This window comes from Diorhabda sublineata, chromosome 8, assembly GCF_026230105.1.
Source record: "Diorhabda sublineata isolate icDioSubl1.1 chromosome 8, icDioSubl1.1, whole genome shotgun sequence".
Classification (NCBI taxonomy): domain Eukaryota; kingdom Metazoa; phylum Arthropoda; class Insecta; order Coleoptera; family Chrysomelidae; genus Diorhabda; species Diorhabda sublineata.
Window position 1 is genome coordinate 3,536,559 of NC_079481.1, and position 23,358 is coordinate 3,559,916.

The 23,358-nt window shown below is 31.3% G+C and overlaps 2 protein-coding genes across 3 annotated transcripts; both read left to right on the forward strand.

Annotated features, from left to right (window-relative positions):
- The first annotated feature begins 865 nt into the window (after positions 1–865).
- Positions 866–4,141, forward strand: LOC130447701 (coatomer subunit epsilon). 2 transcript variants are annotated; one of them, XM_056784663.1, is made up of 5 exons: positions 866–1,102; positions 1,214–1,414; positions 1,471–1,917; positions 2,949–3,173; positions 3,953–4,141. In XM_056784663.1, exons 2-5 carry the CDS (start codon positions 1,286–1,288, stop codon positions 4,088–4,090), a joined length of 939 nt encoding a protein of 312 aa, XP_056640641.1. In that variant the 5' UTR covers positions 866–1,102; positions 1,214–1,285; the 3' UTR covers positions 4,091–4,141. The 2 variants fall into 2 exon arrangements, with proteins under 2 accessions (XP_056640641.1, XP_056640640.1); XM_056784662.1 differs by having other exon boundaries at positions 914–1,102; positions 1,218–1,414.
- A 3,243-nt stretch (positions 4,142–7,384) lies between these two features.
- LOC130447338 (putative inorganic phosphate cotransporter) lies at positions 7,385–23,172 on the forward strand. The gene is made up of 9 exons (XM_056784105.1): positions 7,385–7,586; positions 12,233–12,372; positions 12,833–13,145; positions 14,014–14,231; positions 16,930–17,082; positions 17,788–17,920; positions 20,061–20,305; positions 22,825–22,959; positions 23,014–23,172. Exons 1-9 carry the CDS (start codon positions 7,511–7,513, stop codon positions 23,053–23,055), a joined length of 1,455 nt encoding a protein of 484 aa, XP_056640083.1. The 5' UTR covers positions 7,385–7,510; the 3' UTR covers positions 23,056–23,172.
- The last annotated feature ends 186 nt before the right edge of the window (positions 23,173–23,358 follow it).

Consider the following 23,358-nt stretch of genomic DNA (forward strand, 5'->3'; position numbering starts at 1 on the left):
CCAGTTCAATCGTTAGAGCTAATTACTGGATATTAATTTAATGAATACTAAAACTATCTAGATATATAGGCAGCAACATCCTTTTTCCAAATAAAACGCCTATAATAGATGGCAGAGCAACTAGTCTTCAGTAGTTTCTCTGAAAGAATTCAATATGAAAAAGATATTTAGTTATATACCCAACAACCACACAGAAAATGCACGAATAAAACATCTGTCGATTAGTGTTTTTGAGAAAACTCGGTTATATTTCGAAAAATGAGGGTTGTAATATGAACTAAAAGAAGCCAAGATATTTATAGGTTCAAAATATATTTAATCGTGAGATATTCCAAGCGGAAATAAAAGATACACGCTGAAGAAATAACAAAGAAAAATCAAGTGACTACTACTTGGGCAATTTAAGTGGCCTTTTAAAATTGGTTTTAGCTCTTTTTTAATAGCAAAGCTAAGCCGATCAAGAGGTGTTTTAAGTTTTATATTAGCAAATTTTACACTTTCCATTACTTTTGTTGAAAAATATGAAAGAATATTGCAGAGAAAGGACAATAGCTACTACGGGTATGTCCCAATCTACTTATCAAAAAATTAGTGAGAAAGCCAGAAAGTTGAATGGAGTTGGCCATGTACGTCATTTAAATCGTCTAAGAATCTCCTTGAGGATGAGAAAAGAAAACTTAAACTTATTTTTTCTGATAAAATTAAGACAATTCGAGAAATGGCTTCTATTTGCTAGAGAAGAAACTTCCTAAATTAAAATGTGAGAAATTTTTATTAATAATTTAATATACCTGTATAATTATAAATATGTAATTTTATCCAGCTTGAATCGATTTGTCAAACAGATTGGATTCAGGTAATAAACAGACTTAATTATTTACCTATCAAGTTGACAGTGTCATATATACCCTTTAGTTATTTGGCAGTCAATGCCAGATAGAAGAAAAGTTTTGTGCGAATCTCAAGATATTCGCCTGAAAAAAATAAGGTTTCTTAAAAAACAATTAGAATATCGTAATGAGGATCGAAACATAATTTACACGGACGAAATATAATTTATACGGAAGAAACATACATACACAACAGTTACGTTATACAAAAGGTCTGGTAGATTGTTTTCCTCTTTCCTCTAGTTCTGATAATGATTAAATCTTTTGTGATAATTTAATTAATTTAATATACTGAAAAAGTTATTTTTTAAATTTTATTATAGCTAGGTAAGAATGAAGGTAGCTTCATAGCTATGAGTTGATCGTAGCCGTATCTGTCACATGTCAAGATTCAAATGTCAAGACATTTTAAAACAAAAATGGCACGTCAGCAATCAGATGTGGATGAACTTTTTGAAATAAAAAATTATTTTTACATTGGAAACTATCAACAATGTATAAACGAAGCTCAAAAATTAAGAAATGTGGGTATCTTCATGTAATTTCTATATTTGTTTATTGATGTTGCAATTATTTACAGCCATCAAGTCCAGAAATTGCTACCCAAAGAGACATTTTTACATATAGATCCTATATGGCTCAAAATAAATTTCTAGTTGTATTGGATGAAATTCACGATGGTTCCTCTAATGACATCTTACCTTTGAAATTCCTTGCCGAGTATCTATCTAAAAAAAACAACAAGGAAAGTATTTTGTCCCAATTGGAACATCAAATCTCTATAAATGCCAACAGCGAAACATTAATTATTGTGGCAGCAACTATATACATTAATGAGTCCAATCTAGAAGCTGCATATAAAGTATTACATGCTTCAGAGAGCCTGGAAGCTATTGCTTTTATTATTGATATACTACTTAAATTAGATCGCCTTGATTTAGCTAAAAAAAAATTGAAGGAAATGCAGGATAAAGATGATGATGCTACATTAACGCAGCTTGCTCAAGCTTGGGTCAATCTTGCTATTGTAAGTATTATTTCCCTTTTACAACCTCTTTTTATACTAGGGAAGTCTGAACCATACTTCTTCTAATAAATTGAGAGCATTGACAAGATCCTACCAATAATAAAACAACCTATCTTAAATAGTTAAGTAGCAACAAATTGAATAATAATTAAACTATTGACTAATACTTGGTAATTTTCTTTTTTTATTTTATCATAGTTTTCTTATATAAAAATGCTTCTCCTTTTTTTCTAAATAATGAAGAAGCTGTAAAAGGTTCTATATAAAATTGGAAAGGTAATATTTGGCAGATTACTTTAGGAGAAAATTTGTAAATTATTTGTTAAATAACAGGCCTACAGCATAGTGACACAATGTAATCCTTTTGGAGAGATTCCTTATTCCCCACTTTTGAATTTCTAAGGGAATTTTAAGTGTTTAATAGAAATTAAAATCAGTGTATCCTTGTCAGAGGCTACTCTTCTGTTAGTGAAGTGTTTTTATCACAATTATAAATAATGGTGATAAAAACTTTGAAGAAACTATGATGCAGTGGTTTGATGAAGCCAAAAATGATGCACGTGTTATATATGAAAGCCTTGAAGATGAGTATTTGCAATCCGAGCATGATAATGCCTCTGGAGTTTCAGAAAATGAGGAAAAGCTAGTGAAAACAGCTTCTTGAAAAATTTGGAAAAAGAAAATGTGGAAGAAAATTTTTGTTAGCATAGTTATGAAGAAACCTTATCGGATGAGAATAATGGATGCTGAAAAACATACACGAAATTAGTATACATTGAACAGATAATTGAAAAAACTGTATGTCTTTTTTAAATATGTTTATATTGTTTCCTTATCCCTAATTATACGCACTTTTCAAAGGTAATAGTATAACATGGAGCACAAAAAATACATAGTTTTAATTTTAAATAACAATAAATAAGGATGTAAAGAAGATTTTTTAGCTTATATCAATTTAACTATTGGATGTTATAGAATGATACATGGGAGCATTGCTTATTTTGTAAATAATTTGTTATGTTTTTATCTAGGGAGGTGAGAAATACCAAGATGCTTATTACATATATCAGGATCTTGTTGACAAATATGGATCTACGCCTATTTTACTCAACGGTCAGGCAGTAGCTTTTATAGGACAAGCTAAGTATGAAGAAGCAGAAGCAGCTTTACAAGAAGCATTGGACAAAGATTCCAATTTCCCAGATACTCTTGTTAATATGATAACACTTCAACGTCATATGGGTAAAGCTCCCGAGGTAAGTTGAACACATTTAAATGTTAATTTTAGCAAAAATTTTGGATTCATATTTTATCCAATCTATATAATATTATTTAATTATAATTCTTTTGATAATGCTTCTGTTAAGAAGCAAAATGTTAAAACAATAAAATAAATAGTATTTTATTCTTCTAAATGCTCGTGACTTTAAGTCTCTTCTGTTTTGAAATTAGTTTTTTTCCAATAAGTTTTGAAAAATTGGCATTTCGACTTAATTTCCATCTTTATCATTATATGATATTGACACTGACAATTTGTGTATTTATATTAATCAATAGATCACCTACATCATTAACATCTAAATAAGAATAAAATGAAACTAGAACTTGGTTCTGAGAAAAATTAATTTTTCGTTAATCCTTACATCTCAAATAAATAGCAGTAATCAATTAATTAGCAGTAATCATCTAAAAAATAGACGTTTCGACCTATTTTGTTCTTTATCAAAATATGATTTGAACATTTACAATTTGCATAATTATATCAATCAATAAGTCACCTATTTCAATATTCATGTTTTAGGTGATCTATTGATTAATATAATTTTGCACATGTCAATTTTCCATCAGAATATTTTTGAATTTATGTCTATTTTTATTGAAAATTGCGTTTTTTGGCAATATTGTCACTTTTTCTTTCTACTGTTATAGAGTTCTCTAATGACATTGCTAATGATTTTGATACTTGTCTTTTATGTTGAAATATTTTATTGGATCTAGTCATACACTTTTTAATTGTTTTTTTTTTGTTTTTTAGATCACAAATAGATATCTGTCACAATTGAAAGATACAAACGCTGATCATCCATATATTACAGATTTGAAACAGAAAGAAAATGAATTCCACAAAATTACTCAGCAATATTCTCCCAAAGTGACAGCAATTCCAGCATAAATTTGATGTATTATAGATATATTTTTATCCCTGAATTATAGTTATAACCAACGTCTGTTTTAATTAATTATATTATACCCAATATTTATTCATTTAGAATCCTACTGGTTGATTTCTATAATCTGTTCTTCTTTACTGGTAATTTAACAATATTTCAAAAGCAAATATAAATCTGTGAAAATTGTATATTGTCAGATCAAATAAATTACATAGTGAGAAACACTTTTATACTGAAAAAAATGTTATGATGTAAATGGCTGTTCTTAATTTCATATGTGAATACCAATCTATTGTCGGCATTTTGTTCACTTTTATGTTTTTCCAACAAAGATAAAAAGCTTAATTAGGAGAACATGCACTTACTAATCATTTAAAAAGAGCCTATTACCTATAATGAACATTTCAATGTTGTAATACAATAAATAATAGACCACTTAGTCAATGATAAAATGCACTTCTCCACCTTAGTATTGTTGAATAATCCTTTTAAAATTGCAATTGCTAAAAATAACTATCGTCTAGAAGCTATAGTTATATAGGTTGTTTTTGAAACACCAAAGTATTTTTCGAACTTCTTTGCTATATGCAATCTTGGATCCAGTAAATTTTCTTGTAGTCTCTCCCCCTTTTAGTGTATATGTACTGATAAATTATCTGTTTGTTTGGTAGCGTTTTTGTTCTTAGTATAAGCTTTATTTTGGTTTTGATATGAATATAACACGTTTACGTTTTGCACGACAATTTATTGACTATTTTTGATGTACTGGTACTTAAGAAAGTATTTTGTTAGGCATATCTCTTGCTTTTCTCTGTTGTTGGCAAAAGTATTTTTTTTAGATATCTATTTATGTGCTTTAAAACACTGCACTTCATGATATCGTTATTAATGGTAACGAATATGTTTGGTTTACAATTTATCACATGATTTATCAAATATGTCGTGTGTGCTATGATTAAATAACTCAATTCTCCAACTTGTTTCGAGAAACAATTTATTTAGCAAACTGAGGATTTAACAATAATTTAAAGTTAAAAATGGTTATACCAATCTGACTGGTGTACTAGACGAATATCAAATCAAATGAACGAAGTATTAGTTTACAAACTTCTTTAAATATTAGTTTTTATCTTATACAATGATAATTATGAAAGTAGATAAATATATTTATGGCTGATTACATTCACATTAAAAATAATCAAATAACAAATAATTGGAGATGGTTAAAGTTGAGAATCTATAAATATGAAATACAAATAATTTATAGTGATGATAAACTTAATGAGGTTAGAGTTTATGGTAATAAATAAGTAATTTATATAATAAATTGATAATGGTGCGCCGCTGTGATAAGGATCGCTTGATTTTCTTTTTTTCTCCGAGGATATGACATTAGGCTCGTTAAATTTAATAAAAGCTGGAAATTGAATCGAATTCTTCGTCTACCTATCAACACTACATCTATCAAAGTAAATTTTAGTGAGTTTGTGATGATTTGATTCATTATATTCGCTGGTTAGGTTTTTCTTTCTTCTTATTGTGCACACAAATATATCTATGGATTTCTTTTGTTTTAAGCAATTTTTGGAAGACACTTTTCATATAAATTAGTATTATTTATTTATTTGGAAAACAGAACGAATAGAATAGAACAGATTCCTGTTTGGTTATATTTTAAAGAATATGAACTCAGTTTTCTTATATGCTGGTGCGTAAGCTTCTTTTGTTCAAAATTGTTCTCTCTACTCGTTCCTTCTTCCGTAATTTCCATCTGTGTTTCCGGTTCCTCATTTTATTTTTTACCCGCAAATCTACAGCTGGTGGCGTCCAATTTAATAGGGATTAACTGTTCACCCCATCTGAGTACCAGTTATTTGTATACTTTAACTAAGGCCGCATACCACTTCCTGAGGAGGAGTCTCGTGCCAGGGAATTTAAGGTTATATGGGAAAATGAGAGATTAGCAATAAATTCACAAAAAAAATTCTCAGTTTATCATATTTTTGTGGTTCTGGCGTTGTTTTATCGTCCAGAATTTTGGAGCAAGAATTCGAATCTTCCTAATGACATTGTCAGCCTGAATATTTCAAATCCCATGCAATCTGTTCGATAGTGCTCGATATTATGATGATTGCTTTTCATTTTACCAGCAATATAAAGCAATCCAAGCAGAACTTTGGTTCTTTTCAATCTCCATATTTGAGTATGCAACCATATTACAGCTGGTACTGTCTTCTGTTCAGCTTCTCCTTTCACATTCAGCAGCTGAGTTATAATGTTGTCAGCACGAGTTCTGATGTTTGAACCTTTTCCTAATTGTTTTGGTGTTATCTTTTAATATGAACCAAAGCTCACGATGTCTTCTCTTCAAATGTATTTATCTCCCTATCAGATATGTCTTGTTCTGTGTCAGACTTTCTTTTCTTTAGACCTTTTACATTGTTATATATAACAAATAATAAAAACGAGATCTAGCTTCTAAATTTAAAATTTATTTTTTTCTCAATTGAAATCTACTGTTGATATTTTTCAGTTAAAATCATCACAATGAGGACCAGAACAATTAACATACTATGAACATTTATACTGATGGAAGGAATATGTGGTTTTGTAAAGCCAATCAGTGGTATGATTTGACACTACGACTAGAACAAGTTCCAATTCAAAATAATGGAATGGTGTTGTCTTATGCCTTTTTTCATTTATGCAAGATGAGGATCTTTGGATTGCTACCATTTCGTGGAATTCTCTCTTTTTTAAATTGTTTCAATAATTATAGTATTGGTATAATTGAACTGATGTTTAGTGGCATTTTTTTCCAGTTGTTATTTCTCAAAAATAGGACAGACATCTCACTATTTAGGAAATAGATTGAAAGGTCATGAATACGATGAAAAAATGCATTAAAAAACCATGAGATATCACAAAAACATACATTCGATTATAAAAATTCAATATTTCTTGAGACAGAATCAGATACAAGAAAAATAGAGTTTTTAGAAATTATTCATATACATGAAAATAAGAAAGCTATCAATGATAAAACAGATCTAAGTAAAATTTATAGTTCCAATCTATAAATTTCAATGCTACCACACAAATTCAATTGATAGCTTTTAGAAAAACAAAAAAGATATTAAAAATTTCTTATTACATGAATAAATCAGAGAGACAATTTACTCGCAGAAGCTCAGCAAATAATAAGAACAAAACTTGTTAAAATGAAATAGATGGTTTGTAGATTTCTATTTAAACTTATATTTTATTGTCTTATTAATACTGATACAACAATCCTTGTACATACAATGTTCAACAATACATCACAATAGTGGAATTTTCTTGATTTAAAATAGAGATAACAAACTATAACGAATGTTGGAATAATAAATTCACTGAAAAATTATTTTATAAAGAAATCCAAGATGAAATGTGAATCTGAAGAAAATAAATTTGATACTACATCTAATCTATTAGACGAAAAAACACCAGTAGTCAAAGGTAAGTTGTTATTTGGGTTTTATCAAATTCTAAAGAATAGCTTGGATTTTGGAACAGATGTTTCAACAGTAAAGTTAAATTTAACCATTTTATCATTCTCACTATATTATATACATAATTTAACACTCACAAAGGCTTTGATATTATGATTTCTGCATCTTCTGAACATTTCATGATCAGATTTTCTTTTTTGGTATTGGTTTATTTCTGGTATGTTTTTCTAAAAGTTTGATTTTTGCTTTTTTTGTAACATAGTTTAAAACAATTTGTTCTTCACATGATGGTTTATTATTGTCTCGAAGGATAGAAGCACATTGAAAAGTCTGACTTCTAGGACAAGTGTTGTTGAGAGGCTTTATCTGCGTATCACATTTTAGCAAATACTTTTAGTTTGGTATTGAATTCTGATTCTGACTTATTGGGTATAGGTAATATAGTAAAATAATTGAAACTTAACATTAAAATCTATGGGAATTGATTAAAATATTCTAGTTCCTCTCACTCTACGTGTTATATCTGAAATTGATCCAAAATTCAAAGTATTTTCGTATTTCAATTACAAAGTTTTTAGTACGAAGACAGTTTTCGCAACTTTGTAAATAATTGTTTTGATTTCATTATACTTAGATGTAATGTTCTTAGTTTGCAAAATATCCAAGAATTATCTACAAAATCTAATATGTATTACGTTATAAGTAATTAAAATTTCATCTAAAATATCTTTGAGATAAGAATGTTATACATATTGCACTTGAAGATCAAGCATATCTTTTATGTCTAATAACTTCGATTATGGTGATATTCTGAAGATTGCATTCATCCATTCTTCGTCTTGAGAATCAAAATGATCGTTTATCGTTTTTTATTGAATAAATATTTGAATGTTCAAAATTTAATTCGATTCTTATTTCAACATTTCGTATAAGTTTTCTTTTTATTGGCAATATATATTTTTTGTATTCTGCGAGATCAAAATGATGTGTAGCAATTTTTGCAGTTTAATTTTTTCTGTTTACGTGTTTTATTTGCTCTGGATGCTGATTGTTTTTTATTTACTTTGGATTTATTTATTTTTGACAAATATTTTTGTTGATAGAGGATTCGGTACATATTTTTTACTTCTTCTAGCTCATGATATCACTCTATATTTGGTTTCAGAACGTAGTAATTACATTTTTCCACAGTGTTTATGAATATAATTATTTTTCAACTGTCTATCAATATGAAGATCAACAGAAGAATTATTCTCTAAATTACTTGCAATAATTTCGTATGGTTTTAGTTTTTCTTCTGAATGAATACAGTTATTCTAAGCTAGAAGGGTACAATCCAATTCAACTGATTTCGCGATAAACACGTGTTCAAGGCTCCTTTTTCATGTACTATATCATATTATTCGAGTTTTAATTTAATCTAATCAATTTGGAACTAGGATACTTCAAAAAATATTATGTTGGAATCGTTTAATGGCCCCAATAAGCCTAGCCAGCTCTTTTTCAATTGTTAAATAGATTATTTCAGAATCGAAAGTGTCCTGATAGCTTAGGCCACAGGTATATCAATTATGACTTTTTCTTGGCTAAGAATAGCGCCTCGCATCAGTTGTGGGATCGAATGGACGTGAAAAGTCCAGATAATATTTTTTAGATGTGTCAAAACAATCGATATAATCAGGATAGTTATGTTGATAACTGCATTTTTTTTGAGCCGATTAGTTAAAGATGTTTTATGTATCGGAAATTTTTGGATGGTACTTATTTTATCGGGATTCAGTTTGAAACCTTCTGGAGTAATTCGGACTTGATGATAAGTGTCCAAACTGTCTTTCAAGTTTAGGTAAAGCTCAAAATACAATAGAGTACAATATCAACATCCATGGACGAAATTCTTTTAAGTTTCCTACTATTTACCGGCCAAAATTCAACGGTAGTTATGAGAATTGGTTTAGTTTTCATGAAACATTCTTTAGCCTCATACATAATAATGATGAAATTTTAAATATTGACAAATTCCTTTGTTTACGTGCGTCATTAGAGGAAAGTGATAAATTAGTAACCAAAACAATCAAATTTTCGGCAGCCAACTCCCAGGTTGCGTGGAAACTTTTAAGTGATAGCGAGTTATAATTAATAACCATGTTTACGTGATCTTTAATATGACTCCCATAACAAAAGAAACGTCTTTTGGCCCACAGACCACTGGGATATACTTCTTATATACATCATCGTGAGTAAATTAGAAGCAAAATCATTTCGTGAATGGGAAGAACTCAAAAGTTATTTAGAAGATAAACCAAAGGTTATCACATTAGAAAGCATGATTTCTTTTTTGAGTGGTAATGCAGACCTTGAAACGTTGGAAGCATGATAACCGTCGAAAATTTGCATCGACTCAGTTATCATCACAGTCAAACAATGTTTCGTGTCCAAAGTGTAATAACGACAATCGACTTGTGGAATGTTGTTGTTGTTGAAGTTCAAAGTATGTTTTAATTGTTTTAAAAAAGGCTACTATGCAAACCAATGTAAAAAGAATGGATATAAAACTCACAAGAAACGATATAATTCAATAGTCTATATCGATCATGATAATAAACGTCAATAATTGCCAACTGCTAGAGCCAACGATTGCAGCAGTTATCCCACTACGTTATGACTGTCTTCAAATAGTATACAGTTGATTGAGCCGACCATTCAAGAGAACTTACTGTCCATACCCCATAAGTTTTCGACAACATAAGTACATTATTAAGGCAGACATAGAAAAAATGTATCGACAATTACTACAGTACATCCAGATAATCGTTCATTGCAGCAAATTTTATGGCGTAACAGCCCGCCGGATCACATCGCAGTATTTCAATTAAATACTGTAACATATGGGATAACCACTGAGTCAAATTACGCAACGATATTACCAATGTTCTCGACTCACCGTGTATGGTACCACGGCAACCACAAAATGATGAGTTGCATTTTTCAAATATCCACAAATAGTACACAAAGCGTTCAATTTTGTCATTGACTTCCAAGATCTTTAATCCTCTAGGATTATGTGGAGAACAAGTTCGCGAAATGGGTCCTTAAGCCGCCCCAGCTTGGCTATATTGCAATTTCAAACTTTTTATAAATGACTGAATTCGTTTGATCCCCAGCTATTTTATAGTAAGCGGTTTATTTAGATTGTTTATTTTAAATAATTTATGGGAAGTTTGGATGATTTTTTTGGGATATTATTTATTCATGTGTAAGGAGAAAAAATCTTATTGACTTATGGATTATAGAGGGAGCCACAATTCTTAAGTATCCACAGTAACTTGGAAATTTTAAATAGAACATCCTAAATTTTATTCCCTTTTTTGATTTGGCGGTAAAAATAAAAGGTAACTTTCATGAAACCGAGTTATTTGAATTTTTATTGAAAAATCATTATATTTGAAAAATTCAGCAAAATAAAAATTGAACTTATTGGCATCATATATAAAATTAATTTTTAAACTGAAAACTTATGACACTGAGTGTCTTTTTTTACATTTATATTTACATTTAATAGAACGCGCATAAAAATGAGAATTGTAAAAACGCCTTCCATATTCTCTTAGGACAAGGGCTGAACTATTATTATTTGTAATATAGCAATCATAAAGATTTAATCTTTCTTCTCCTGTATATAGAAACGTGAACATAAGAAAACGGAAAACGGTTACCAGCCGACATGTTGCAAACGACATTTCTGGCGCTGCGAACAGGATCCTCTTACAGAAGCCACTTATCCTGGCCACACTAATTTTGTCTTCTTTGGTTATAGTCTGAGAGATTTCTTTTCCATACAATTTATCTCCTCTTTATCAACAAAAGCCAATGCTATGTCATCGCGAAGTTTTTGTTAACAGACCATCAGATTCCGTCATATACCAAAGTGTGTGGCCAAAAACGGAGCCTTGTGGGACGCCACGGTTAATTCATATATTTTTTTTCATTCCTTCATATTCTCCTTCAATTTCTTGATCAGAAAGGTATGAAGCTATTATCATAAATATATTTTTATCAATATGCAATTATTCTGAGAATTGACTGAATTTTTTGATAGATTATTACTACAGTGAATAATGAATGAGATTTGTACTATACAACTTACTGAGTTAATATTTCTTGCAACAACCAGATCCCTTGCACGACAAGTGCAAGGGATTTCTTGGCACAAAAAAATGCGTCTCCTAAGTCAATCATTAGATTATAATCTAAATGGAGGAAATTTATTTTGATGACACGAAAATTTCAAAAGAGCGTACATGAGAGTACATGAAAGATCCTTCTCATATATACACCAAATAACAGGAATAAAACTTACAGAACAAATTTTCTATGTGACCCAGTTTTATCTTAGTAAATTCTTCCGCTTATTGATTTCTAGTTTTTGAAAATACCTGGTCTGATCAGCAATCAACTGAGCGAAGTTTATTTCTAAAATTTATAACGATAATTCATTTCTTGTGAATATACCAGTGCTTTCATGAGCCCCCATAACTAGAAAACCAGGCAATAGATTTGGAAATGGCCGTTAACATTCACTACCTCTATCAAACCAACGATGAGGGAATTTCTAGTACTGTTTAAATTTGAGTTATTATGATGATTTATTTCCAGCACCAACGTTTGGAAAGAGGCATTCACAAGTTATTATGTTGGGATTGATATTATTTTGTTGTTTTTTGATGAGAACAAGTTTATCGGTGACCATTGTAGCAATGACAGATCCTTCGGCTAGTATGAATGGAGATATTCCTGTGAGTATTGAGCTCATGTAATTTAACATTATTCCATTTAGTCCAATCATTTAAAGCCAAATTAGGTTAATGTATCGGAAAATAACAGATATTAATTAAGAAGATCAATATTCCTGCATCAATTTTACACTGTCATCTTCATAATTTCTTATTGGAAGGAGAAAATCACAATTGGATACCGCTTTCGGCTTTTTCTAATTCAAGATGATTAGATCAGAAGTTCAAATGATTCACCAACTTATCGCGGTGCATTTCAAATCATTCATTGAATTTTAAAAATATTGAACTTTTGATTCAAACATATGATTAAATTTTTCAGAAAACGCTAACGTATTCCATTTCCAAATAAAAATATTTATAGTAGAACCTATGATTCATTTGTTTGGGATAATTAATTTTTAGTTAAGTCTATACTAGATCAACAAAGAATATTAATTCGCAAATCTTTTCTCCTATTCAGACTTATAATTGGACTGATAAAAGTTTAGTCGTTGGGTCTTTTCTGTGGGGTTACTGTTTACCTCAAATGGTAGCAGGATTTCTTGCTGATCAATACGGTGGAAAATGGTTTCTAGTAGCTTCAACAAGTATAACTGCGGTATTTGGCCTTTTCATACCAATTGCAGCAAAACATTTCGGTTCTCTTGGAGTCATTACATTTAGATGTCTTCAAGGATTTGCACAAGGTTTTATATTCCCGTGTCTTCATGGAATATTGGGAAAGTGGGTGCCTTCACCAGAGCGTAATAGATTAGGAACACTTGTTTACTCAGGTAATGTTTATTTATTTATTACTACTCAATCATAAAAACTATTCAGAATAAAATAGCGCCCGATTCTCAGAAAAAGCTACTCTTTCATGTGGATGATATAAACGTTAGAATAACTTGACTTTTTAAAGAAAGCAAGCTGCTTAATTACCAAAAATTATTAAAATGATTAATCAGTTCATCCGAAATGTCACTGTAAAGCAGTCGAATTGGTAAGGTTAAAATGTTCGGGAACCGAGTTAACCAGAAACAACCGCAAACAAAAGTAGAAATCGGCACTTTGTCAGATTTTGGTTTTTAGAGTAATGGGATAAAAAATGGATGTTTTCTGTTGATTCAGAAAGACGGCTTCAATGGCTGCGAAGTGCTGTAACGAACGCTTTACTTGCACGCAAAAGTGGGGATGTGTATTATTTGAGATTTTTAAGGAATTATTTCTTATGAACTTATACGAACCAACCGAATCGTTAAGAATAAAGTATTTTTAAGTGAAAAAGATTAATCAGTACTAATTAAGCAGTAGGCTGTAATCATCACAATAACCCACGACCACCCACTGCAAAAATTACGCCAGAAGGGACGGGAAGTTCTCCGACAACCTGCATATTCGGAATCTGCTTGAAATTTCCTTATGGAATAATATATTAATGATTGAAAGATATTTTGTAACGAAAAATTAACCGGTTTTATCGGCGGATTTAAGTCTTTTGATTAATTTGGATGAACTAGCTTATGAATGTTTGAGATGTTTGTCCGTTATCTTTATAATTTCGTCCATTAACTATACTTGGAAAACGTTTCGCGGAACCATGATGTACATCTACTAAATATACATTAATCAATATTTATAAACTCATTCAATTAATTTAAGGACCAGCCGCTGGTATCGTTACATGCATGTTGCTATCCGGATACATATCTTCATCACGTTATGGATGGCCATTCGTGTTCTATCTTCTTAATGGAGTCAGTTTAGTGATAGCTATTATCTATGCTTGGTTGGGTAGCAGCAACCCGAATAGCCATCCCAGTATTTCATTCGATGAAAAAATGTATATTGTAACTAACTTAAATACTTCCCTTGTCAAAGTAAGTATCAGTTTTTAGACAATATAAAAATAGTTATTTCTGAATCAAGGTACTTAAGTCATACTTTTTGTCACAATAAAGTCATAATTTTTGTCACGAGGAAGGAGATTAGTTGCCAAGGCATTTAGCCGAAGCTGGAGATTAACTAACCATACGAGGGACAAAAAGAGACTTTAATATTATTATATTCTTTTCGCAATCGCGCAGATTCCGAAATATTTGCGAAAATATTGGGAATTGAGGAGAACAGAATAGGTTATAAGTAACGCGTTTAGGTAGAGGTTTCTTATTGGGAACGTGGCAATTCATATATATACATACAAACACACACACATATATATACAAATAAATTGTTAATACGATGTTTGGTACTTAAGCTTGAGATGGAGAAAACCTAACCAATATTCATAACTGGAAATAGCTTAATTATTTTTTAAAATATTCTTCATTAAGATCAATTTAGATCACTTTTACAACAGTTTGAACAAATTGTCGAAGCGTTTTTTTCATTTCGATTGAGGTACTTCCAAAACATGTGATTTGAGAGCATCAACCGCTTTTTCAAGTATAGAAAAGCGTTGACCTCGCCATTTATTTTTGAACTGTGGGAATAGTAAGAAATCATTGGGTGCCAAACGAGGAATGAACAGCGGATGACCCATCAATTCGTTGCTTTGACTGTTAAAAAAAGTTCTATTTGGGCTGGTGTGTGAGAGCTCCCATTGTTGTGGTTCTAGTTGGAACAATATTGAATGTATGCAAGTTGAACTAATGTTCAAGTATGCCTCAATCTCACGGTATATCACATCACACATTCCGTACTGCTCCGATGTTTTATGGAACAACAGCTTATTTTAAAAGATCTTTACGAAATTCATCCTGTAGCGAAGTGTGACCACGGTTAAATTCGGAAATCCAGCGAAACACGGTGGCTCGAGATCATCAACAAAAGTCGGAGCTAGTTGATCAGCACACTGCTGTTGGTTCAATCTACGCAAAGTCATAAAAAATCCACCCACGAAAATATTTGCAATATTACCATAATTACCATAAAAAATGTTGAACTTTATGATAGTAATGCTAGATTTTACATATTCACATCAGTGTTGCTATATCTCAAAACTTAAGTAGCGACCCTTGTACGTGAGAGGCTCTCTTACTAAGAGAAATTGGAAGGAACGTCAATGTTTGCTGTGTTATGGCGGGCTTACACCCTACGACAAATTGAACGACAAATCGTCGTTGACAAGCTGTAACGATTTGTCGAATATCGCATGTCCGTTCACACGTACCGACTTTTCGTTCAAGTCAGTCAGTATTTTCTCCTGTGTGAGGTGAATTGTGAAGTGCTTTCCAGCAATGGAGGAATTACTGTTATGGTATATGTACATAACTTGCCTTGCAACAAGTGTGAAGAGGAAATGTTAACATTCCCTGTAATAAACTTACAAAAAAGACCCTAGACCCTGGTTCAAATGGGTTTACTAACCTCATTTATGTTTCCTTCTTCGGTTTCATCGAATGTGTTTTTGGAAATCCTTGCTGGTTCGACGTTATTCAAGAAATGGAGATGTTCGAAATACCACAGATTTGGTTTATAAACTTCATCACTACCTGCTCCGGATTTCAGGGAGTTGTTTATTTTGTTTTGTTCCCTTTTATATACTGTTCTAAATGAGTTGATTTTTTTGACTACTGTAGATCTGTCTGCTTTTGGGTCGATCTCTTGATATTTTTTCACTAACTCGGCGTAGGCTAAGTCCTTCTTGTTTCTGTCAGAATAATCCTTGCTTTTGGTTTGCCACAAGCATGTAGAGTTTCGGTACAATTCAATGAACTCTAACAGGAACTCCCGAGAGGCTTGACGTAGGTCCGACATTTCACCGAAGCAAACTTATAATAAAAACTGATTAACAACAAAAACTTTCACTCAAAACCAGAAAATACAAAATTTACTACACTGTCTAGATGGCTTCACAACGGCAGAACTGAGGTACTTCGCTCCAAAAATAGAACTTAGGTGACCGATTTGACGGAGTCACCGTTTACACGTTCCGACTTATCGATGAAGCCCTCCGACTTGTCGTTGCAAACCCGAGAAGTTTGTGGAAATTTGCACCAACCTTCCAACCTGGCTCCAACTCAGACAAGTCGTAACGACTTGCGGTTTACACACACCGACTTGCATGCAACGACTTATCGTTCAGACAAGTTGTTACGATTTATCGTAACGTGTAAACCCGCCTTTAAGTATATTTTAAGTTTCAAGTCGAGCTTATTGATAAAAACTCAAAACAAAATATCTGAGATCTAAATACACAAGACAGTTTTTGCTAAAAAATACTTGCTTTTCTTGTTTTATGTATTTATCTATACTATTATCATAATCATCTCAGTAAACTTTTTTTTTTCGAATTGTTGCTTGGCATGGAAAGTTTTGTTAGGACAACCTCAAGTAAAATTTTGTGTTGTATAAATAATGAGCCCATCAACTTAGCCAGAGATTTCAATCGTAGATTATCTGTAACTACTTTATAACGAAATTTTTAATTCCACCGTTTATTAATTTTATATAAAGATTTGAAAAGATTTTGAGACAGAGATGAAAAAGACTAAGTTTCTTTCGAATATTTTAATAATGATTTTGTCTCAACATTTCTACAACTGATTAAATATATTTTATTTATGTATTTTTCAGAGAAAATTACAAGTTCCATGGAAAAGTATTTTCACGAGCTCGCCTTGTTTTGCTCTGACGATTTCGAATGTTGCTTTTAGTTACACCCATTGGACAATGATCACCGAAACTGCTATATACCTGAACAAAGTTATGCATTTTGATTTGACTTCTGTAAGTTTCCTACAAACTGAACATATATAATTTTTAGCGGTAATATTTTTCGAAAAAATACCTGTAATTGCAAATATCTCCAAGTTTGGAAGCGAGATCAACATTTATTTAGTGGCGCGATATCCACCGCTGGAATATTTAATGTTCCAACAGAATTCTGGAGCTCAGAAAGTATCTTTTGAAAAGAAAAGAATATACTTCTACGTCCATGACATAATAAAATACTAGTGGCTAAATTTTGTGATGTGATATTGAACGCTTAGGTAAAAGTGACGTTGAATTTAAAATATTTGGTCATTTTCCTACTACTATTCCATTGAATATTGCGTTGTATAACATTGATGTTGAGATTTAAAACCGTGCCTTACTCATTTATCACAAAAACTGAGAAAAAGAAGAACTGGGAAGAAAGATTGCTCTACTGCCAAACTTTAGAGAACATACCTACGATATAATTCAGATATTTAATTAGTTAATACATTTAATTCGATTAATGGCTAGTTATAGACCTATTTTGATGCGAGAAAATATTCTTAAGCTTCTTTGTGACTATTTAATAGCAATGCAGCTATTATGAGTTGGTTGCCTGGTGCTGGAGCTGAGAGTGATGGTTCAAAAAGTGAAGTTTTATTTACTGATATACATGCTGCGATAGTATTATTATAGACTGATATGATTGGAATAATAATATATGTTTATTTACAGAACAGCGTCCTTTCATCCCTTCCGTATATAATAGAATTGGTAACTGGACTTATTGCGTCTCTTATAGCAGACTGTCTATTAACAAGAAATTTGGTAACCATCACATTCATTAGGAAAACAGCAAACAACATCGGTACGTTTTCTGTCAATATCAGGTTCAGCTAGAGTTGATTTAGCATTTAAAACTAAGTTGAAAATTGTGGCATAGGAAATTCGAAACTTTTCGATGTTTCGGACTCCCCTTCATATTCTCTTGATAATACAGGGTGTTTAAAAAAAGGGGATCCCGTCTTTGGGAAAGATATTTGGGGCTTGCACAGTAAGAAAATTCGTAGCGCCATCCGTATTTAAGGTAAAATGCATTTTTTACGATTTTGCCGCAACTACTGGCAACATTGTATTGAAATTTTATATCAATATGTTATGGAAATTTATACATCCAATGAATTCGTTTTTATGCCTCTCATAGAGGGCGCTAGTTACCAGATTCGTACCAAGAAGTATTTTACATAACTTTTTCTTTTTCATCATTAAGCAAAATTTCAAGAAAATTTAAACATCACTTAATTTTACACCATACTCTTAATAAAACTAGATACTGTGTGTAAAACAGTTGATTGAAGATTAATTTAATTGGAGTAGGTGTTCAAAATTTCCCCCATTTTCACGAATACACAAGTCTACCCTTTTTCTAAAAAATCCATCCATCTTCTAAATGGCTGGGAGTCAGCTATGAGGTTATTAAAGTGACGTTGATTTTGTCTTTCAATTTTTGAGGTGAATTCACCTCTGTAGTATAAACTTTTTATTCGAGATATGACCAAACTGTGTAATCCAAGGGATTGAAATCGCATGACCGAGGAGGCCAGTAAATCGGAGCTTCTGTATTTCTACCAATCCTTCAATTCGGAAAATAGTTACTCAACCAATCAAGACACCTTCTAAATATTCATAAAAAAATAGATATCTTCCTTCGTTCAGCATTAAATCTTCTAATATCTTGAATAAGTGATAGCTTAAAAATTTAGGTACATATCACCATTTAAATTTCCAGGTAGATTGTGATAACCTATCAATTTGTTACCTAAAGTAGCTGCCCAAACATTAACTTCAAATGTGGCCTCGTCCTTTCCGGTAGCAAGAGCTCTTGGAATTGTCTGTTATCATAAGGATGTAGCTGTTGCTCTTTAAGTATCCCTCAAGTACTCAAAGACGTATTTGTTTATTTTACCTCACGCTAACTCTTTAATTTGGATCAATTACATTTAAAATCACATTTTCTTCATTAATGATTCTTGTTGTTGGCGTACCAGACTTTATTTTTTTAGGTCTCATATTCCCAGTTTCTCGATAATGTCGTTCAATGGCTCTAAATGTATTTTTTCTTGTTAAATTTCTTCAAGGAAATTTTTCTGCATAACGCGTAACAGCTCCACTAGAGTTTCCTAAACACTCGCCTAAGGTTAATAATATGAAAGTGTATTCAAAATTTTGATTAACAATATCTGATTTAACAAATAACAAGGCTTCAGAAATGTAATTATTATTGAGTCAACGTTATAACTATCAATGAATGACTGTTTTTCATTTGCAGAGAAAATGTTATTGCCTTGTGAAATTAAAAGTTAAATGATTATGGGTACTCAGCTATTGGGTGCCTTAGTATGAAACAAACAATAGTTTGTGTCCCAGAACCGCAATCATGATCATCAAATAGGCCTCCAGTAACCCAGTGCCTATTGATTAGACTAGATTTTTGTGAAAGCACCCAGTCCCATTTTTTTTTAATTATCGATGGGGTCTTGAATTAGCGACAAAAAATTTTCAATTCTCATAGTGTTTACTGATTGATAATAATAATAATTGATAACTTTATCAAAACTTTATACTAGCATCGGTTATTACTTCATAATTTTCGATTTAAAATATTGCGAAAAAGGTACATAGTACATTTTATTATTGTTATACATTTTCAATATATTTTCCAAGCTTTCGAATATATATATAGTTTACTTGATGTCATCATTAACATGGATCTGAACCCATCTGAAACTATTCAGGATATTATTGTAGTCGATATTTTATTTAACCTGAGTATGTACGTGTCTGGGTTTTTTCCAAGTTTATTTTGCGATGAGTGTTTCAATAACATATTAGTCTTATTGAATTTGGGGGTCTTCCCAAAAATGATTTCCGGTATTTTTGGTAATTCATACACTTTGCCACAATATATATTTATCTCGTATATACATCATTAATAAACAATATTTTAGGACTCATTGTAGCAGCTGTGTCTCTTTTCACGTTGACCAAAATTGGAACGGACAGTGCTTATCTAACAGTAACTTTAGTAGTTCTGGTGGGAGCTTTCCATGGGCCTGCAAAATCTGGACACGTCGTCAATCATATGGATCTCGCCCCAAATTTTTCTGGAATTCTGATGGGATTCACAAATGGTTCATCCGTAATAGCATCGGCTTTTGCTCCAATTTTTGCCTATATTATTATAAAAGACGAAGTAAGTACCTTCAAAATGCAAAACAATTTGAAACAGCGACAAATGAGAGGCATCTTTAGCTAGAAATGATTCTACCTACTTTAGCGAAGAAGTAGACTGTAAGGACATTGTTTATAATTATTGCAATAAGTTACGAAGAGCTATATCAAATACTTCTCTTTGCATCCTCTAATATTGAATAGGAACTTAACCAATCAATGTACTAAGAAATGGAACTACTTTATGGTATTAATCCTACATCTCATACAGGAAAATTAATTTGCTTATACATTCTGGAAATTACATTTGATGAGAGTTCGTGGCACTGTCTACAAAAGTATTTGTCATCACTTGTAACATAGTTACGTGAAATATTTGTATATACCTCAAAAGTTAAACCTTTAACTGCGTTGCCGTTTAGCCCTATCCAACTCTTCTTCTTTATGGAGGTTTTCCAGGTACACAGTACTACAGCCTACAGTAATGCATACAAATTTAGTTAAAGATTATCAGTTTAGCTTCATAGGTTGATCCTTTTTGTCATTTTTTGAGATACGTGTTACATATGGAAATTTTATTCCAGTATTATTTATTTATAATCCTTAGAATTTAAAAAATTGATATATATGGGTATATTAATTGTCTATTGTCTATATTAACTTCAAGTGACTAACCGTTGGTTTGGCGGGTTTCCAACTGAAAATTCTGTAAAAGGAGGTATTGATAATTTCACCATTCATACCTATAAAGCTACATGCTATAAAAACATAGTTCCACGTGAAAATGACCTTGTAAACATAGAGATCACTAGGAAATTTGTCGGGAAAATATTATGATTTTTGCAGCAATAACATATTTAACAAATCGCGAGTTCACTGTACTAAGCCATTGAGACAATGAAATAATTATGAACGGGTGTATGCGGTTATAGTATTTATTATTAGAATGTTATTTTCTTGTTGCCTTTTCAAATTTACGAGAATTATATAATTGTTTTTATCAATTTGGAACCGTATATAATCAAGAATAGAACTTTCCGAGAATGAAATATAATGAATACTTCTCTCTCAATCATTTCCATGATGCTAAAAATAAAAATTTTATATATTTTATGCACTTTTCCCAATAATATGCAGAAATTTCTCGTAAGCCACTGGAAAAATGATATATAATGTCATCCCTTTACCTCTGGTAACTTATTATTCTTGGATGAAGCTTTTTCCGTGCAGCCTTGTCTATTGTCTTCCTCCTGCTAAGAGTCGAATCGGAATGTGCGGTGACGGCAAGAGAAGAATTCCACCTCGGACATTCCATAATTGTTGTTGTTTAACATATTTATATGTATATTTTATTTTATGATATACGAGGATATATTGAAAAATTCTTAGCCTACTATAGAACCAAACAAAATTCCAATGTCAAAATATTTTATTACTCAACATATTCTCCTCGGCAACGTCTCTAGACGTTTCAAAAAAAATGTTTCTTCTTGCTCTGCAAACCAGACCTCCACAGCTTCTATTACCTCCTCGTTGGAAGAAAATCTACGACCTCTTAAACATTTTTTTAGATGGGAGAGATGATAATTGGACAGAGCCAAATCTGGTGATCAAGGGTGATCAAGGGGGTGTTCTAGTAATTCAAAAACCACTAATAAAAAAGTTTTCCATATGATTCCAATTTAAGTAGACACACTGTATGTATAACAATCATTACGAGTAGGTGTGCGAATATTTGAAAAAGCAGCAAATTCTCTCTTACATATTTTTTACAAAATATAAGATATGAAAATGGGAAGTTGGGCTAAACCTGTAATCTGCTCCCGATATCAATAATTTTTCCTTTCTTTCATTGTTATAATAAAGTTGGATTTTCGTGTGATAATCGCATTTCTGAGTATATCCATTGAAATGTAGGAAATTTGAAGAATAATTGAAAACTGCAATCGCTAGTATGAAATGTATTTTTGGCATGGGTGTAGAATGTTTCATCACTTTCCATTGTCATTAATATTAGATAGTGTTGCTCGGTTATCAATTTAATTCCATCTTATTCGTAATGTATATTTACTTATAAATTTCATGTCATTTGCAAACATCATGCAATTATTATTATATTATTTTAACTGCCAATAAACCGTTAAAGTAGGGTAATGTTTTCTTACAACTATTTTGTCCGGTAAGCTGCATGGATTCATGATTTATACTTCTCAAAATTTAAAAATTTTGGCGCTAGTTGGTTAACAATGTTGAGACAGAAATTTCATGATTATGTATACTGAGTCTGGATTATATTAGCCTGTATAAACTTTCTAGCATTTCGCCTTCACAATAATACGTTTTTGTTCGTACGGCAGATATTTTGTCCAATTGCCCATATATTATGAGTTGATAGGTTGATCTGTTTCTATTTGTCTACAAATACTGAAAATTGTTCTATGTATGGATAAATAAATCGAGAGGAATCGAGAGGTTAATAGATTCGATTTTTGTGAAGAAATATATTAATAGCAAAACAGAAATTTTTTTATTTTGTTGCAGACCAATGTTCATCAATGGAATATTATTTTCTATTTTTCTGCCATTATAAATGTTATTGCTTGTGTCATGAATAGTATATTCACTTCTGGTGAACGGCAACACTGGAACGAACCTTTCTCAAAAACAAAGAAAACGGTAAGCGTTCTAAAAAATTGAACAAATGTGTGGAAATAAAGAAAACAATTGTAGATAACAAGCAACTACACACAGGAAGATGAAAATAAAATATGAAGAAACAGTTGATGACTAAATTAATAAGAAGATGGAAATAAAATTGAAAAACATTAGACCTTTTATGTATTTATTAAGTATTTATTGATACTATAATAAATTGAAAAGCAAAACAGACACGAAACGTTTCTTATTGCTTATGTACAAGGAATTTCCCAACAACTATCGAATTATTTCAATAAATATGATATAAATCTACGAGTAAGTCATAAAGGACAGAATACATTATGCAGATATTTCTCTAGATTAAAATAAAAAAACAAACGATGCTGTCTACATAGGGCAGACATCTCAGTATTTAGA

What these genes read in the sequence shown, in the direction of transcription:
- LOC130447701 (XM_056784663.1), top strand. Translation starts at nt 1,286, where the DNA reads ATGTCAAGACATTTTAAAACAAAAATGGCACGTCAGCAATCAGATGTG. An exon ending in CTTGGGTCAATCTTGCTATT is followed by an intron (nt 1,918 to 2,948) that starts GTAAGTATTATT and finishes GTTTTTATCTAG; the next exon opens with GGAGGTGAGAAATACCAAGA. An exon ending in ATATGGGTAAAGCTCCCGAG is followed by an intron (nt 3,174 to 3,952) that starts GTAAGTTGAACA and finishes TTTGTTTTTTAG; the next exon opens with ATCACAAATAGATATCTGTC.
- LOC130447338 (XM_056784105.1), top strand. Translation starts at nt 7,511, where the DNA reads ATGAAATGTGAATCTGAAGAAAATAAATTTGATACTACATCTAATCTA. An exon ending in TGCATTTTGATTTGACTTCT is followed by an intron (nt 17,083 to 17,787) that starts GTAAGTTTCCTA and finishes GTTTATTTACAG; the next exon opens with AACAGCGTCCTTTCATCCCT. An exon ending in GAAAACAGCAAACAACATCG is followed by an intron (nt 17,921 to 20,060) that starts GTACGTTTTCTG and finishes ACAATATTTTAG; the next exon opens with GACTCATTGTAGCAGCTGTG.